Here is a 16,056-nt window from a genome sequence, read left to right as displayed (position 1 = left end):
AAACTTACCCTGATCTGATGACAGAGACTGACCCATACTTTCACCCCAAGAAGGACAGAAGATTGCCCCCAGCTGGACGACGCTCTTACCGCCAGTGACCCTCATCCCTGACCAGAAATCATCCTGGGAGATCCGTGTGCTGTCTCTACTACTCCAAGTCAGTCTCACGGCAAGTTTGCCCATGGATCCAATTCACATCCACAACGAGCTCCAAATGTAAGAAATAGGGAAAGGAGATGTTACCAGAGCCCTGCAGCGAGCCTGGTCTCCTGGGAGCCACAACAGCACAAGGTACATTAATAAATAAAGACAGGAAACAAGACTTAGAGAAAAAGCTGAGCTTTGGGCCTGATCGGTGCTGCTTGGGGCAGAAAAGACAAAGGCACCTCACGCTTGCCACACTTTTATTCAGTAAGTCAGGAGTAACAGATGACTCAGAGGGAAGCCGCCACAATCTTAGGATAAAGAAGAATTTATGCCAATGAAGATCCTAGATCTGAGGGAATTATGTTGATTAAGAATTTGTCCTTCCCCAGGTGAAATCTTTCTCTTTTACCTGGTTTTCAAGGAACCAAAATGTCTTCAGTTGATGTAATCCTGCCCTGGAGTGTCACAGCACTGTGAGACATTTGAAATTTTAGCGATGACTGGAGGAAAAAATGGAATGATGTCTTTACATGCCATGGGGGTCCATAGGCAGGAAAACTAGGCCTAATCATAATTTAATTTTGAAATGAATTTTCCCCCAAATTATTTAGGATTGCGCTCTGGGAAAATCCAGCAGGACACAGCTCAGGCAAGGCCTCCAGCCTGGCTATGGCGTTTCTCTCTGTCTCCACCCACGCAGAGGACATGTGGCTGTTTAGACGGTGCAGGAAGTGGACACTGACTGTGTCTGCAACACATCCTGAAGGCTGGTGTTGGGAGAGATGAGGCAGCACTAAGGTGGGTTCAGTGACCAGTAATGACCAGGGACAGGGTGGCGTAAGGGAAGTGGGCTGGGTCAGGCTTAGGAAGAAAGAAAGATCAGTTAGTGACTTTGGGGCTGAGGGAGGTGAAGGGAGGTCACAGAGGAGAACTGCACCCACATTCTGCTTTCCAAAAGGGGCCGGTCAGCCATGAGCATCCCTGGACCCCAGCAGTGAAACTGGGCTCAGGATGGTAAAGCACGGTCACTTGTGCATGCTGTCATGGTGTGCTGGGTCATCACAGTGAGGTGGCTAAAGGGACACGGGGTGGGGAGAGGCCACATCACTCACCTGAGACTAACTCATGACAGCGTCCAAGTCCACTTCTGGCCTTGCCACCTTCTTCCTTTGGTAGCTCAATCTGAGTGAAGAGACCAGAGCTTTACAGTGTGTCATTTCTGGGTACAGAGGACAATGGTCACCTTACCTGTGCCCTGTCGAGGGGCTAGGAGGGTGACTAAGAAAGAGGAGAGAGAGAGAGAGAGAGAGAGAGACAGAGAGAGAGAGAGGGAGAGAGGACCAATACCCAGAGCCCCTTGATGGGACAGGCTCCACACTGGGGCAGAGTAGGAGCAAGAAGACTTGTCCCCCATTGAGTCCTCATCACCCACTCAGCCACTGGCTGCCCCCAGATTTCCTGACCCCATTGAGTGTCTCAGCAGTAGGAGCCTGGGTTTCAGTGGGGGTCAGGCTGCCCTCCCCACACCTCCTCTCCACCCCTGGGCGGCGCTCACCTGAGGAAGATGAGGCAGAGCCCGAGAAGCAGGATCAGGATCTTGACAGCCACCTCTGCAATGGCCACCAGCACCACCTCCGCCATGGGCCCTGGTTTCCCTGCAGGAGAGTGGGAGGGGCCGATTCTTCAGCTGAAGCACAATCCCAGCCCCTCCTGTCACATAAGCACTTGGATATGGACCCTCCACCCCTCCCTCCATCTCTCAGTGAGAGACCACATCAGGCTGGGCCTCTGCACCCCACACTCCGACTCTTCTGCAGTAGCACACAGAAAACATAATTTTCCTTTTATAAAAAAATTTTAAACTTTTGCTCGTTATTAGAAGATATGAAGAAAGTGAAAAGGCAACTATAAAACCGGAGGAGATATTTGCAAGTATTTGAGGAAATGCAGAATTAGTTCCCCAGTGTGATGTGATAAGGGCCTGATATCCAGCGTGCAGAGAGGACTCTCACAGATCGAATTGCAGGGAACCTACACGACCCATTAGTAAATGCTCATAGGATTTGAAAAATCTGCCTCTGAAGGAGATCTGCAAATGGCCCGTAACTGCGTGAAGATATTGCCATCAACCTTAACTTTTAGCGTAGTGTCAGTCACCATGGCAACAAGATGTCCCCCTCATACCCACTGTCAAGGCCTATTTTTTGTGAAAAGGAAAACAATCACTTTGGGAAGAATGCGGAGAGCTTTTGAATGCAGTGCTGCAGGACCCTTCGAAATTCTGCAGGTAGGTGCCCAAGAGAAATGAAGCCATCTGCTCAGACACAACGTTTGCACCAATGTTCCTAGAACCATTATGGCTAACAGTTCAAAAGTACGAGCCACCCTGGGGTCTGTCCCCTGATAAGTGGATGAGTAGACTGAGGTCTGTGTGAGCGATGGGGTTGTCACCGGCTCTGAGGAAGGGGTGAGCTACAAACCCACGGTACGTGGCTGAACCCTTACAAGCACAATGTCACAGGAAGCAGCCAGCCTCATAAGTCCTGCAGTGCGGAGGACCCCGCTTCTGTGCCGTGTCCAGGGTGGGCACCTTCACCAAGACAGAGAGGTGGTGCCCCTCGGGGAGAAGGTGGAGAAACTGCTTGGCTCAGGGGCTTTGCTTGTGGGTGATGAAAAGTGATGAATTTCATCATGGTTATAGTCACACATCTTTGTAAACATACAAGGGTCAGGTTGTTGTGTACTTTAAAGCACTTAGTGCTAGATTTTTTTTTTCAACCAGGAATCGAACTCAGGACCTTGCATTTGCTGGGCCGGCAACGGAACCACTGAGCCAAATCCCCAGCCCAGTGCTGAATTTAATGTTAATGATCGCTACCTCAATAAAAGCATACGGATATAAACTTGTAAAAGTGTAGGGGACAGCAAGTTTTCCCCAACACCGGCCCAGAAGCAAGAGCTCCCTCTGAGGGTGAGGAGGCTGAGAGGGAACCATTGTGCTTAGCCCCGGGTCCAGTCCTCAGCACCCAAAACCAAAAGCCAATCAAACAGAAAGGTGTTGGTCACTCTGTGGATGAAAACACAGCCTCAGCCCTCGTTGTTGGAAATGTAAATCATCGGCCCACTGGGGAAAACCAGGATGAGAAGACTTATGAGCAGCCGTATTGTTTTTAGCTATTTCCCACTCACCTTCAGACACTTTTGTGGAAGCAGATACAAAACTATGTTGTGGCAGAGCAGAACTAATGTCACAATGGTGCGCTGACGGAAGACGCACGCAGAACCGGCTCAGTCTGTGCCGGGGGCCCACAGGGATGGAGAAGGGTCCTCTGTGCTCCCGACACCCACACCCCCTCTGTCTCCGGTGGACAGAGCAAGGCTCAGCAAGCCTGTGTGGACACTTGTCCCTTGTGGGAGAGGACTCCGTTTCCGGGGCCCGGCTGTGGGGTGTTTGTGTGTGTTCTGAGTGTGAGGTTTTATTTCCTTCAAGGAGTACTTAGCCAGAGCTCCAAGGGGAAGCAAAAGCGGAGGGTAGAGGGGCCTGGTAAGGCTGCTCATGCTGTGTGAACATGGATCTGCCTTAGGCGGGCAATACGTGTGCCCAGGAGCCAGGGGGTGTGAGGACTGAGCAGGACAGGAGCTCACAGTGACTAAAGGAGCTGTGTATGGAGAGGGACCAAGGGTCATCAATAAGGGGACTCAGACCCCAGGTTGTGTCCAAGGTGAGCAGAGACCCGGCCCTGCCCTAGGCTGAAGAGGCCCTGCCCCTGCCCTCCAGCCCAAAGGAAGTTGCTCCCTACCTGAGCCGCGGCCCAGGGAGACACCAGCTGTGGAACTCTTTGCAGAATCTGGGACAGGAAGACACGGGTTTTCCCTCTTCGGTTGGGGTGAAGAGTGAGGCAAGACAGCATCACCAGCATCACCCCAGAAATCATGGACACACAGGAGGACAGGTCTGATGCCCCCAACTCAACCAGGCATCTAGCACACAGCCACCATGAGTCCCGCCCTGGTCCTGCTGTCCCTCACACCCCTAGGGACGTAGGCATCCAGGCCCAGTTCTCACAGGTGACGTTGAGCTGGACGGTCCTCTCCACGGTCACACCAGCTCCAGGGAGCAACACCTGACAGGTGAGATTGGTGCCGTGGTCCTGGGGCTGGGGGCTGAGGGTGAGCACCGCAGAGTTCATGATGGTGGGGCCCAGGTGGGACACAGAGGCCCCCGCCCAGGAGAAGATGGGGGGCGTCCCTTGCTCACAGGCCCAGGGCACAGAGCAGGTGAGGTTGCTGGGATGGCCGGACTCCAGGGTCCCCGGGATGAGGATGTCGGGGGTGTAGGTCAGGGCTGGGAGGAGAGAGGACACCAGGATGCGGAATGAGATTCCAAAGTGCACCCTGAAGGAAGCCCAAGCTCTCATCCAGCTACTCCCTCTGCTCTCAATGCACCCTCAACCTCTCCCAGGGTGGGACCCCAACTCAGCCCTGCCCTAAGGCCACCATTACCTCCTCTGTGTCCAAACTGGAGCTAGAGTCTCACCTGTGACATGCACAGTGATCTTGTTCCAATAGAAGCTTCTTCTGAACTTTTCTCGGCCCGTGTTGAAGAAGTACAGCCCACTGTCGCCCCTCCGTGAATCCCTGATGTGCAGGGAGCAGTTCCGGGTCTGTGCATCCCAGAGGAGGCGGAACCTACCCCGAGTCTCCTCCTGCACTTGTTGCTGTGGGTTGTTTGTGGCCACTGGCAAGTCATGGAGAGATTCGGACCCTTCCCGGAACCAGAAGCCAAACACAGAGCCAGTCTTGAGGGCAAAGTAGGGGTAGGAGAATCGGCAGGGCACAAGGACGCACAGGCCCTCCTGCACCGACACTGACTTTGGCATGTGCAGCTTGTGTCTTGGATACTGAGCCAAAGATCCTGTGGGGAAACAAGATTCAGCTCATCCCAGACCCCACTGCCCCTCTCCCTGGACCTACTCACCTGCCCACAACACAGACAGCAGCAGAGGTGGCAGCATCTCGCACGCAGTGGCTGCTGGGCTCCTTGGGTGAGTGCAGAAGGGAAGAGTGGGCTGGAAAATACCGTGGGACCCGGGGACGCTGAGAAGAGCAAGAGACCTCAGTTCTCCAGGGAATGGGAACTCGGATGATCACGTGGTCAGAATCGTTCCTTTGCACAGCTGGACAGAAGCCCGTGACCAGTGAGCCCGGAGACTGCTCGGAGAGGAGCAGAGGAGCAGACACCACATCCTGCTGCCATCTTAGACACTTCTCTCCCACATCTGGGTCTGGACAGAAACCTGTGTCTTGTCCAAGCAGCCTTTGGGGCTCCAAGGATGCCCACCTGACTTCATGGGGCCTGATGGGGACCTCTGAGGTCCACTGAGGCATGAGAGATGGCGGCACCAGGCTCTTATCGTGCGTCTGCTCAGGCTGAGGGGCTGCAAGTGGCTCTTGGTTGCACCGGGAAGTGGCCTGACCCGACCAGCATGAGGAAGTCACGGTGTTGTCATGAGTTCTGTTTCTCACTCAGGTGCACTTTCGTCTCTCACGGACATTCCTCGGGGACTGGACCCATTTTACCTGGTTACAGCCTGATGGGGGCTGAGTCCTGGGTTACCGCTGAGCACCTTACAATGCACAGAACAATTCCTCCGTGAAAGAGTTCTCCAGCTCTGCATGTCCACAATGCCTGGGTCAGAAGAGCTGCGGCTGACCCTAGAGCCTGCCTGTGCGTGTGACACTGGGGGCGTAAAAGATGAGCAGGGCTCTTGGGCCAACCCCTGGAGGCGCTCGTTTCTTCCTGCGTTCATTCATCCATGCACTCTGCTCTGTGCTGGGGTGGGTGGCAAATGCCCTAACTCTGCTCACACCCTTGAGGTGCTCCCCGAGCTGGGACAATCGCTCCAGTTGCCAGTGAGCACCCCAGAAAGCAGGAAAACGCAGGGTTGTGGTTCTGTCTGGTCCTTTCCCTTTGGGCACAGTGGGAAGACTGGACATGGTCTGTGTTCTCAGAGGACAGAGGGAATACTCCAGCTTTGGGCAGAATACTCTGCCCAGGCACAGGACACGAAAGAAGGAAATATCCACAGGGAAGGGCAGGGAAGGAGGGCTCTTCTCAGCTCTTTTTGTCTCCTCCCTGCTCCCTCGATGGGTGGGGGTGTTCCTAGCTGGCATCCGGTCCTCTCCCGTTCCTCACCTCCCGGCCCCTTGCCCTGACACTCAGTCACCCTTGCCACCCGAGAAGGGCCACACCTGTGCATGTGATGGCTGTGATGACCTGCATGTTCCCTGCTCCCCAAACTCTTACATGGAACTCCTGACTCCAAGGTGATGCTCTTAAGAGCTGGGGCCTTTGGGAGGTGATCGGATCGTGAAGCGGAGCCCTCATGAGAGGGGTTAGTAGCTTTATGAGAAGTTAGCACCTAGACAGCTTTCTTGTCCCTTTCCCCATGACAGCAGTGAGGAGGTGCTCTCGTTAGAGGAGGAGAGGCCTCACCAGATACAGCTTTCTGCCTCAACACTAGGTGACTATGGGCTGAATCCTCTAAAAATCCAGAGCCAAAATAAACCTCAGCTGCTTTAAGTTGTGGATGTTGAGAATTTTTTTGCAGCAACAAGAAAGTGACTAAGACATTGATGGCACCCAATTTCTCTTACACTTAATATTTCTGATATTTTCTAAGAAATTGTTGCATGCCCAGCGATTCTAAGTTCTCTCAGTTTTCCTGCATAGGACCACTGCCTAGCTACAATGCAATCCAATCTGTAATCTTGAATGTTTTAGTAGACACAACAAAAAGTAAGATGAGACAAATGAAATTACTTTTAATAGCATATTATTAGCCAAATATGTTCAAATATCATTTTGACGTGCCACCAAAATTGAAATTAATGGAAGCCTTATATTCTTCTTTTGCTTACTAAATGTAGCATTTTTTAAGTCTCTATAGCCCTGTGTGGCTAGTAGCACCACATTGAAGGCCACAGTTATGGAAGTTTGAGTGTCCACTTTCACTGTCAGGTTTATGAGTCATCTCAGACTATTTTGTGTGTGTGATGGAGTCAAGGTTCATTGTTTTCCATACTTTGATCCACTTGTTCTACCAGTATTAATTGAAAAGTTTTTCTGTCTGTCCCAGTGGAATGAATTTAAATTCTATTGACCACATCTATGTGGTCTATTTATAGATTCTATTCTATTCTATACCACACTGCCTTGACTACCCTGGCTTAATAGTAAAGCCTGAAGGAAGAAAAAAAGTTAAAGCTTTATTTTCCTACAGTGGTTTACTTTTACATGATTTTGGGCTATTGTAGCCCTTTACACTTCCGTATCAATTTTATAATCAACTCATCAATCTATACATATTATATGTACATATATATATATATATACACATTATATCCTTATATATACACACGTATTCCATATATGCCCATGTTTTATATCACACACGCACTTGCACACATATATATGTATATGTATAGTGACTGGGATTACTTTAAATCAACATAGAGAGAACTTACATCTTAATGATATTGTTCTTCCAGTCCATGAACATGGTATATTTCTTAGGATCTTCTTTTTTCCTGTCAACGTTCTGTATTTTTCAGTACAGAAGTTGCATGTTTGTTTAAAAGATTGTTCCCTGACATTTTGTTTTTCAGTGCTTCCATAAATGGGCTAGGATCCAGATTTAAAGAACTGTTTGTGTTTCATCCATCCTTTGATTTCTTGCCATCAAGACTACATGTATCAAGCAATTGTTTTCCATTCCTTTCCTGGTTTGGGTGACATGTGTAAGTGAATTTTAAATCATGTTATTGCATTTTCCAGATGATCCTAAGATTTGAGGGGGGCACTTTGCTCATTTGCTTGGTTTGGCTTGAGAGCAGGGAGACCATGAGCTGCCTCTTGCCTCCCTCATCTCAATCCAGAGGCCACCCCTCAAGCTCCACTTCCAGACACAGAAGCAGCTGGAGGTTCAGTGGGAAGACATTCTAGGAGGAGGGACCTCAGTATCAAGGACTGAGGCATGAATCGGTGGGGTGCCCTGAAAATGGTTTAGAAAGACCAGATGGAACAGCAGGCAGCATGGATGGAGGAGTGAGGCCATGAGGAAGCTGAAGGGGTTGTTCAGGAGCAAGGGGCCATTAGTGAACTCTGCTCTGGATGTCCAAATGATCCCCTCTGGACTGCCTGCAAGATGAAGAGTCCAAGGCCTCAAGATCAAAGGGAGAGAGAGAGAGAGAGAGAGAGAGAGAGAGAGAGCCCAGACGCTGCACAGATCTGATTCACAAGCTGAAGTCACTTTTGCAAAAGCTGTGAAACAGCTATTTGTAGGCAACTGGCATCCTCACACAGATAACTGACCATTCCCAGACAAGGGAGGAACCCCCAGCAGGACCCCTTGTTCAAAGCATAGGATCCAGATTCAGCGTGTGCTCAGTCCCATCTGTTCCAGGAGCTATGGTGGGATTTTATTCCTGTCGTTCTCACCTTGAAGGAGGGCTTCTGATCCCTATTTTTTGAGCAGGAAACTGAGGCACTGAGGGGTGGGATTTTTCTGTTCCTTACTTTATAAGAGGGCAGAATGTGGATTTGAATCAGGAGTGCTTTCAAAGCCTGTGCTCTTTCACTAAAGTTATAGCTTATCAACTTCTTTCACTATAGTTATAGCTCATCACGTACAGGAATTCTTTAAAGTTCATTTTAATGGACAAATAATAGTTATCTATGCCTTTTTAGGCACAGTGTGATTTTTCAATAGATTCACACCTTGAGGAATGATCAAATAAGGCTAATTAGCCTATCACCTTAAATACTTACCATTCTTAGGAAGAACATTTAACACCCTCTGTCTACAATACATTATTTGTCTTTGTTTTGGTTTGGTTTGTACCAGGGATCGAACTTGGGACCTTGCACTTGCAAGGCAGGTGGCAGCACAGCTGAGCTAAATCCCCAGCCCTACAATGCATTATTGCCTTTTTTTTTGCAACCACTTGGATGAGCCTAGAGGACATACTGTTAAGTGCTGTGATTCAGGCACAGATAAATAGGAACTGTGTCTCTCATTCATCTGTGCAACCTAAAAAAGTCAAACTCACAGAAGTAGATTATGGGAGGCTGCAGTGCCAGGTGGAGGGAGAGAGGAGATGCAGGGTAGCAGCACAGCTTCAGCACTGCTGAGGACGGGCTCTGGATGCATAGCAGGCTCACTTGGAGGATTCTTCCTTCTACAGGACCTGACTTTTCCTCAGCCCAGAGGGGCTGTGACCTCTCCAACCAGGACGAGTCTCAGCGGCTTCTCACTCGTGGATCTTTATCTCCGAGTACTCACTGGTGATGCTCTGGTGGTCCTGCGGGTCCCTGGGCTTCACCCTATGGAAGCTGAGGGATGCATAGTGGATCTCTTCTTCCTCTTCTGAGGAGAGGGCAGTCACAGATGGGGGAGGCTGGTGCGAGGAGCTGTCATCTGGCTGGGATTCAACCAGCGGACCCTGTGTGGTACAGAGAGAAGGGAATCAGGGCAGGGTGGTGTGGACAGGAAGGGCCAAGGCCAGGTGGAAGCCCCCATGGGTCCCTACATCCACCCCTCCATGTGCATCTGTGTTACGATCTCCTTCATTCCTGCTTTCTTCAAACGTCGAATGCAGAATGAGCACCTAATCTCATTCACAACTCCATGAAGATATTGGTTTTTTGTCTCCAGTTTATAGGTGTGAAAACTTGGGTTGAAATCAGTAAGCAGCATGCCCAAACTTCCTGGTAAATCCAGGATTGGATCCACTGCTTTCAGATCCCAATCCTAGCGTCCCCCACGTGTGAGATCCTGAGCTGGGCACTGGAAATACCACGGCAGACATGGCAGACAGACAACCTGGCCTCTTGCAGCTCACTTGTTAATTGAGAGGATGGCAATAAATAAGTACTGAAACAAGTATCTAATTGTGGATTACAATAGCCAAGAGTAGCGTGAGAGAGGCTGTGTTTTGGGTCAGTCATGGCACCAACCCTCAGAAGCTCACAGTCTGCTGTGGGGTGGAGAGAAGCAGAAGTCAAACAAATTGTATCCTTCTGGTAGGAAACATAATGGTACCCCAAAATGTCCACAACCTCGAACCCCTGGGAACTGTAAATATGTTACCTTTCATAGTGAGAGGGACTTATTTTGTACTCTTTTTCAAAATTACTTATACAGATTAGTGGCTTTCATTTTGTAGATTCCTACAAGTATATGACATACTTTGATCATTTTCACCCTCTCAACACACCCCTCACCGTCCACCTCCTAGTTTCACCCTGGGGAAGAGGTTCCGATATATATAATATATTTTGATCATATCCACCCCCCATTACCTACCCATACAGTCTCCTCCCCACCCCTCCTACTCTTCTCTTCCTCTTGTCTGACAATAGTATATCTTCTACTTTCTTGTCATCTCTTTTAGATTCCACATATTATGGACAACATGCAATGTTTATCTTTCTGAGTGAGTTTGGCTTATTTCACTCAACACAATGGTTTCCAGATCTATCTATTTCCCAGTAAGGGGGACTCTGAGGATAAAATTAAGTTAGGGACATAGAGATGGAAAGATGATCCCAGATTATTTGGGTCAGCCCAATGTGATCATAAGGGTCTTCACAAGTGAAAAGAGGACGGAGAGATTGGAAGATATTATGCTAGTGGCTTTGCAGATGGAAGATGGGGCCCTGAGCCAAGGAGAGAAAGTTTTCTCCAGAGGAGACAAAATGAAGGAGGGTGGATTTTTGCCTAGAGCCTCTGGAAGGAGCCGGTCCTGCTGCCAACTCCTTGATTTGACCCAAAGGAACCCATGTTGGAAATAACACACATTTACTGTTATAGGCAGGATATTTGCGGTGAATTGTTACAGCAGCATCAGGAACCTAATACAGACTCACTCAGGGTAAGGGATGGAGCCTCCCTGGGAAGCATCCCCTTCAACTACGCCCATCTCTGGCACACCCCTTAGTAGTAGAACAGCTCTATGAAACTCTTTCAAGTGTTGAGCAGCTCAGATAACGCATCAAATATCTGTATCCAGTACAAGCTACTGCAGAGTGGTGGTTGCTATCTTGTGATCTTGTGGCTGATTAGGAGCTGTGGTTCACTGCTGCTACCCAGAATCTCAAGAGTCCTACACCGCATGTCACTGGCCCCAGAAAATATCAAAACTCAGAATCTGAAGAGGTGCTTTCTGCTGAACGCATAATGGTAAGGTTGAAAAATCCTAAGTAGAAACATCAGGACAATCTATATTTGAAACTCCCACTCCCTTGTTCAAGCGCACACAAAACTCCACATATCCAGACTGAACATCTCCTCTTCTCGGACTCTTCTCGACCTCCAGGCTTGGCACCTCCCTTCTTCTGGCCACACAGCACAGATGCCCAGGGCCCACTCTGCATCCTTCCCTGCTCTTGCACCACTCCCAGCCCACAGCGTTTCCCTATTCCTTCACCTCGAGGTCCACCCAGAAGCAGCCTCCGCTATCCCCTCCTGCCAGGAGTGCTTTACCAGCCTCGTTCTAACCTCCCTGCCTCTGCCCCTCCCTGGCCACACAGTGTCTTCACACAGTGGCCAGAGGAGCCCCTGAAAGTGAAAGTAGGATTATTCCTTTGTTCTGCTCTGAGCTCCCCAGCCTCCCCATTTGCACACATTTGACTTCTCCAAACGTGTTTCCTGTGGTCAGCCCTTGCCCTCTTGCCACATGGGCCTCCTGACTGCTCCCTCCTCTACTCACTGGTCAGCCTCCTGTTTCTGAATGTTTGTACCTGCTCCTCCCTGCACCTCTAGAGCAACCAAGTAGCCAACTCCGGAGCCATCTGCATCACAAGTAGAAGTCAAAGTCCACCTACAGAATGAGAGAGAAGGCTTGAAAGCCAACCATCTGACAAGGGCCCAAACCAGAACATAGAAAGAACTCCTACTACTCAACGATGGAAACCAAGCCACCTGATTGGAAAAATGAGCAAATCACTTGGATAGAGATTCCTCCAAAAAGATATACAAATGGCCAATAAGCACATGAAATGATGCTCCATGTCACTAATTACTCAAAAACTGAAAAATCAAAATCATAGACAAATATCACCTCCTGCTCATGAAGATGACCACTATTCAGAAAGTACTATGCGGGCTGGGGACTTAGCTCAGTGGCGCCGCCATCTTCCTCGCAAGCGTAAGGACCCCAGTTCGATCCCAGTACCAAAAAGAAAACCAAAGAAAGTAATTTGAAACAAAATAAAACAGAAGTTAGCAAGTGTAGGCAGAAATGTGGAGAAATGAGACCCCTTATGTTCCTATTGGCGGGAAAGTAAAATGGGGTAGTCACGATGGGAAAACAGCTGGGTGTGGTGGCACACGCTTATATTCCCGGAGCTCGAAGAGCTGGAGACAAGAAGACTGCAAGCCTGGGCAACATGGCGAATGAGCAAGACTCCATTTCAAAATAAAAATTTTAAAAATAAAGGGCCGGGAATACAGCTTATTCCTGAAATCGTGCATGTCAGGCAAGCACCTCACTCACCTGGCCCTAATTCCAGCCTGGGAGGATACGTGGGTACTCTGAGGTCCAGTGTGCTTGTAGGGGCTGTGGACTAAGCAGTCTGGCTGTATTCTTTAGGTCAGCCCTGGGTCCAATTCGGCCCACTGCTGTTTTTATAAATAAAGTTTTATTGGAATACAGCCAAGCTCATCACAGACATATGGCTTATGGCTGTTTTCCTGCGCAGTAGCACAGTCCAGTAGCTCCAATAGCCATGCGTATTGTCCACAAAGCCAAAAATATTTACTACCTGGCCCTTCACACTGGGTGTGGGGTGGCAAGCGCATGTCAGGTGCAGTGGAACTGGGCCATGGTGGCTTTCAGAGGATCACTCGGAAGGGGGACAGGGGAGGTGAGGAGGCCCAAGAAAAGGATCCTGTGTTCTCTGCAATGATGGGGTCAAGCAGGGGAAGGGAAAATCGCTGCTCTTGAGGAGGAAGAAGGGACACCGTACAGTGACAGGAGGCAGGGCAGACAGGTGGCTCCCTGCTCCTTTGCAGTCTGGGGGAAGGAGGGTGGTGGAGTCTCCGACTTCAGCAAGGTGAGGACTTGGTGCCGGGGGCAGTGCTTGGTGGAGCAGCCTTGGGGGCCCCCACAGAGGAGGTGTCCTGGCGGGCAGAGAGCTGGGAGTGAGCACTCCTGTGTCACTCACCTGTGAGGCCAAGCTGCTGGTGCCAATGGGATCCCTCTTGCTCGCTGCTGGCTTTGCAGATTTCTTTCTGCAGGACCATATTCTGAATGAAGACACCAGGGGTCCTTTCAGGCCTGTGGGGGTCCCTGTCCTGGGCGACCCCACACCCCCACTCTTTTCCTACTAAGGTGCTAGAGAGGTGTCTGAAGCTGGAGAGGGTGGCCTCATTCTAGAGGCCCCTGTATTTACAGGGCAGTCAGGTGGGGTGGTGCTGCAGGAGTCTGGGAGGCTGAGGCAGGAGGATCACAAGTTTGAACCCAGCCCGGCCAATTTAGCAATTTAGTGAGACCCTGTCTCAAAATATAAGGGGAGGGGAGTCTGGCAATGTAGCTCAGTGCAAAGGCCCTGTGTTCAATCCCCAGTACCAGGGGGGAAAAAGGCAACTCCCTAAGCTCCTGGCAGCTTGCCTTAGCCTCAGTACCTCTGGCTCTGGGCCAGTCACCCTCTGAGGGTCCCCTCTGTCCCAGGTGATGCTCACATGACCAAGACGATGCAGAAGGACAGGAAGAGCAGGGCTGTGGTGCCGGCTCCCGCGACTGCCCCCAGGGTCACTCCGGTCACTCCCAGCCCCTTCGGTGGAAGCCCCTCGTGGTCTGCTGACAGGGGAAACTGCTGTGCTGATTCATGTGGAGAACCTCCCCCTCCTCCCACCTCCTGGGGCCCTGGGCTTCCGCTTTCCTACCGCTTTCCTGGAAAGGAGAACAGGGGAGGAAAGGAGCAGGGGCAGGATGGGAGAAGAGAGCCCAGCATATAGATGCTGGCTGTGGTTTGTTGTTATTTAAGATTCTCCTCATGGTGGAGCATATTTTGCATTCATTTTTCCTTTTTGGCATCCTATTATGATTATTTCACTGGATGAGCTGAGATTTTTATTTTCACGGTAATTCTCTTTGATGGTTGCTTGTTTTTTGGCTTTGCCTTAAATTTTGTGCCCAAGGCAAATGGCTCATTCAAGTCCTGGCTCCCAAAAGGACCTCAACACCCCAAACCCTAAGCCCCCACCTCTCTCCTCCAAGAGCCACCTGTCACCCAGCCCTTCTGAACCTACAGGGAGAAGACAGTGAGGCTCTGGGGGGAGGGAGGTTCTGGCCTCACAGCAGAGCCAGAGCAGGGGCAACCCCACCTCCGCCCCGAGGCTGCTGTGTGGACTGAGGTCTAGGGCTCTCTGCAGCTCACGAGTCACTCACCCTGCAGGGACAGGCTCAGGGAAGCGCGCTGGGAGCCCAGAGAGTTCTGTGCCCGGCAGGTGAATTCTCCCTCTCCCCTGAGGTGCTGTGGAGTCAGCTCCAGCACCCCAGGGTTCGCGGGCTCCGAGGGGCACAGAGTGAGGTTCCCCCAGGACCAGGTCAACCTGGCAGGGGGGTCGCTGTCCACCGCACAGAGCAGGCGCAGAGCTTGGCCCGCCACGACTGGGAGGGAGGAGCCGTTCGCCAGGGCTGTGGGTGCTGTAGAGAAGACGCGGAGGGTCAGAGTGGCGAAGCGGTTACGGGAAGGACACGGGAGGAGACACAGAGGAGGGAGATTCAGGCGCAGAGACAGCGGCAGGGGAACCGGTGCCTGCGTGATCAGCAGACACGGGAGTGGGCAGGAGCCGAGGCCCGGCTCAGACCCTGAAGGTTCTGTCCACCTGGACTCAGGTCCCGGCAGGACAGAGGGACGGCCTGGGGCTTCACAGGGCGCCCAGCCAAGCCACCAGCTGCCCCCAGAAGGCCTGGGTGAAAACCGAGAAGCCAGACTCCACGGAAGACTCCTTATCCACACTTTCGCCTGGCCCCGGGTACTGGTCGGCCAGGCTGCTCTGAGCAGCGTTCACAGGGCCACACGACCTGCGATGCAGGTGACCGCGGGGCAGCGCCTTGGAGACAGAGCGTGAGTGAGACAGCGGCCAGGAGGGCGTCCCGGGGAGGCGCACTTACCTCACACCCGGGTGAGCACGGAGGTCAGGCTGGGGGCCGGTGGCGGGGAGGGGAGGGGACTCCAGAAGGAGAAGCAGGGAATGCAGAGACTGCGAGGCCTGAGAACTTCGAGGAAGCAGAAGGACGGCAGGGTCAGCTGGAGAAAGCGCGTGCAGGGTGAGATGCGGGGTGGACTCGGAGGCCACGGAGGCCCGTGGGAAAAGCTGGTTTGCAAACTCGGGGCGGGCAGATGAGGAGAGGAGGCCTGGCAAAGGGGCTGCAGGACAGCGTGGATCCCCACTCAGGGCGGAGCCTCGGAAAAAGGCAAGCAGCAAAGTGTGCGGTGAGTGGTAACTGCTCCAGTGTGAAAGAGCTTTGCAGGACAAACACAGTAAACGCAAAAAGTGAAATCACTCTGAAAAGCCAACGGAGACTGTAAACAGTAGCTCCCAGAAACAAATGCAATTGGTCCTTTGCACATCGTTCAAAGAGGACAGTGTGAAAACACTGAGCCCTCAGACTGGGAAGGCCAACACGGTGGAGACCGGCTCGCGCTGACGGAGGCAGAATCAGCCGCCTTGCGCTTAAGGAACGAAAGCCACCACACTCACACCACACTCACGGAACTGGACACGACCCGCTCGTTGTAGCGTTTCTGTTGGCAGAATGAAGTCAGGGCCACGGCTGTCCTCAGGCCGGAGAGGCCCACACGGCCAGGTCCACCCGTGCAGGGGGCACCACAGTCGG

The 16,056-nt window shown here is 51.5% G+C and overlaps 2 protein-coding genes across 2 annotated transcripts in view; both read right to left on the bottom strand.

The window, feature by feature from the left end:
- Nucleotides 1-449: 449 nt before the first annotated feature.
- LOC104856318 (myeloid cell surface antigen CD33-like) lies at nt 450-5,410 on the bottom strand. The gene is made up of 6 exons (XM_033765918.1): nt 4,685-5,410; nt 4,214-4,492; nt 3,948-3,995; nt 1,703-1,802; nt 1,260-1,329; nt 450-914 (listed from the first exon to the last, which is right to left on the bottom strand). The coding sequence occupies exons 1-5, from the start codon at nt 5,025-5,027 to the stop codon at nt 1,266-1,268; spliced, it is 834 nt and encodes a 277-aa protein (XP_033621809.1). The 5' UTR covers nt 5,028-5,410; the 3' UTR covers nt 450-914; nt 1,260-1,265.
- Nucleotides 5,411-6,861: 1,451 nt separating this feature from the next.
- The window catches only part of LOC104856317 (sialic acid-binding Ig-like lectin 8), a 10,785-nt gene continuing 1,590 nt past the window's right edge, over nt 6,862-16,056 (bottom strand). Inside the window, exons 2-6 of the mRNA XM_033766033.1 lie at nt 15,331-15,663; nt 14,602-15,224; nt 13,893-14,010; nt 13,376-13,457; nt 6,862-9,651 (exon numbers count right to left, since the gene is read on the bottom strand). Coding sequence (XP_033621924.1) covers nt 9,460-9,651; nt 13,376-13,457; nt 13,893-14,010; nt 14,602-15,224; nt 15,331-15,663 — 1,348 coding nt within the window. The 3' untranslated portion in view covers nt 6,862-9,459. The remainder of the gene's footprint in view (nt 9,652-13,375; nt 13,458-13,892; nt 14,011-14,601; nt 15,225-15,330; nt 15,664-16,056) is intronic.

This window comes from Fukomys damarensis, unplaced genomic scaffold (assembly GCF_012274545.1).
Source record: "Fukomys damarensis isolate Sample0158 unplaced genomic scaffold, DMR_v1.0_HiC HiC_scaffold_19, whole genome shotgun sequence".
Taxonomy (NCBI): domain Eukaryota; kingdom Metazoa; phylum Chordata; class Mammalia; order Rodentia; family Bathyergidae; genus Fukomys; species Fukomys damarensis.
Note: the sequence above shows the minus strand (reverse complement) of the source record. Positions and strands in the feature narration are given on the sequence as shown.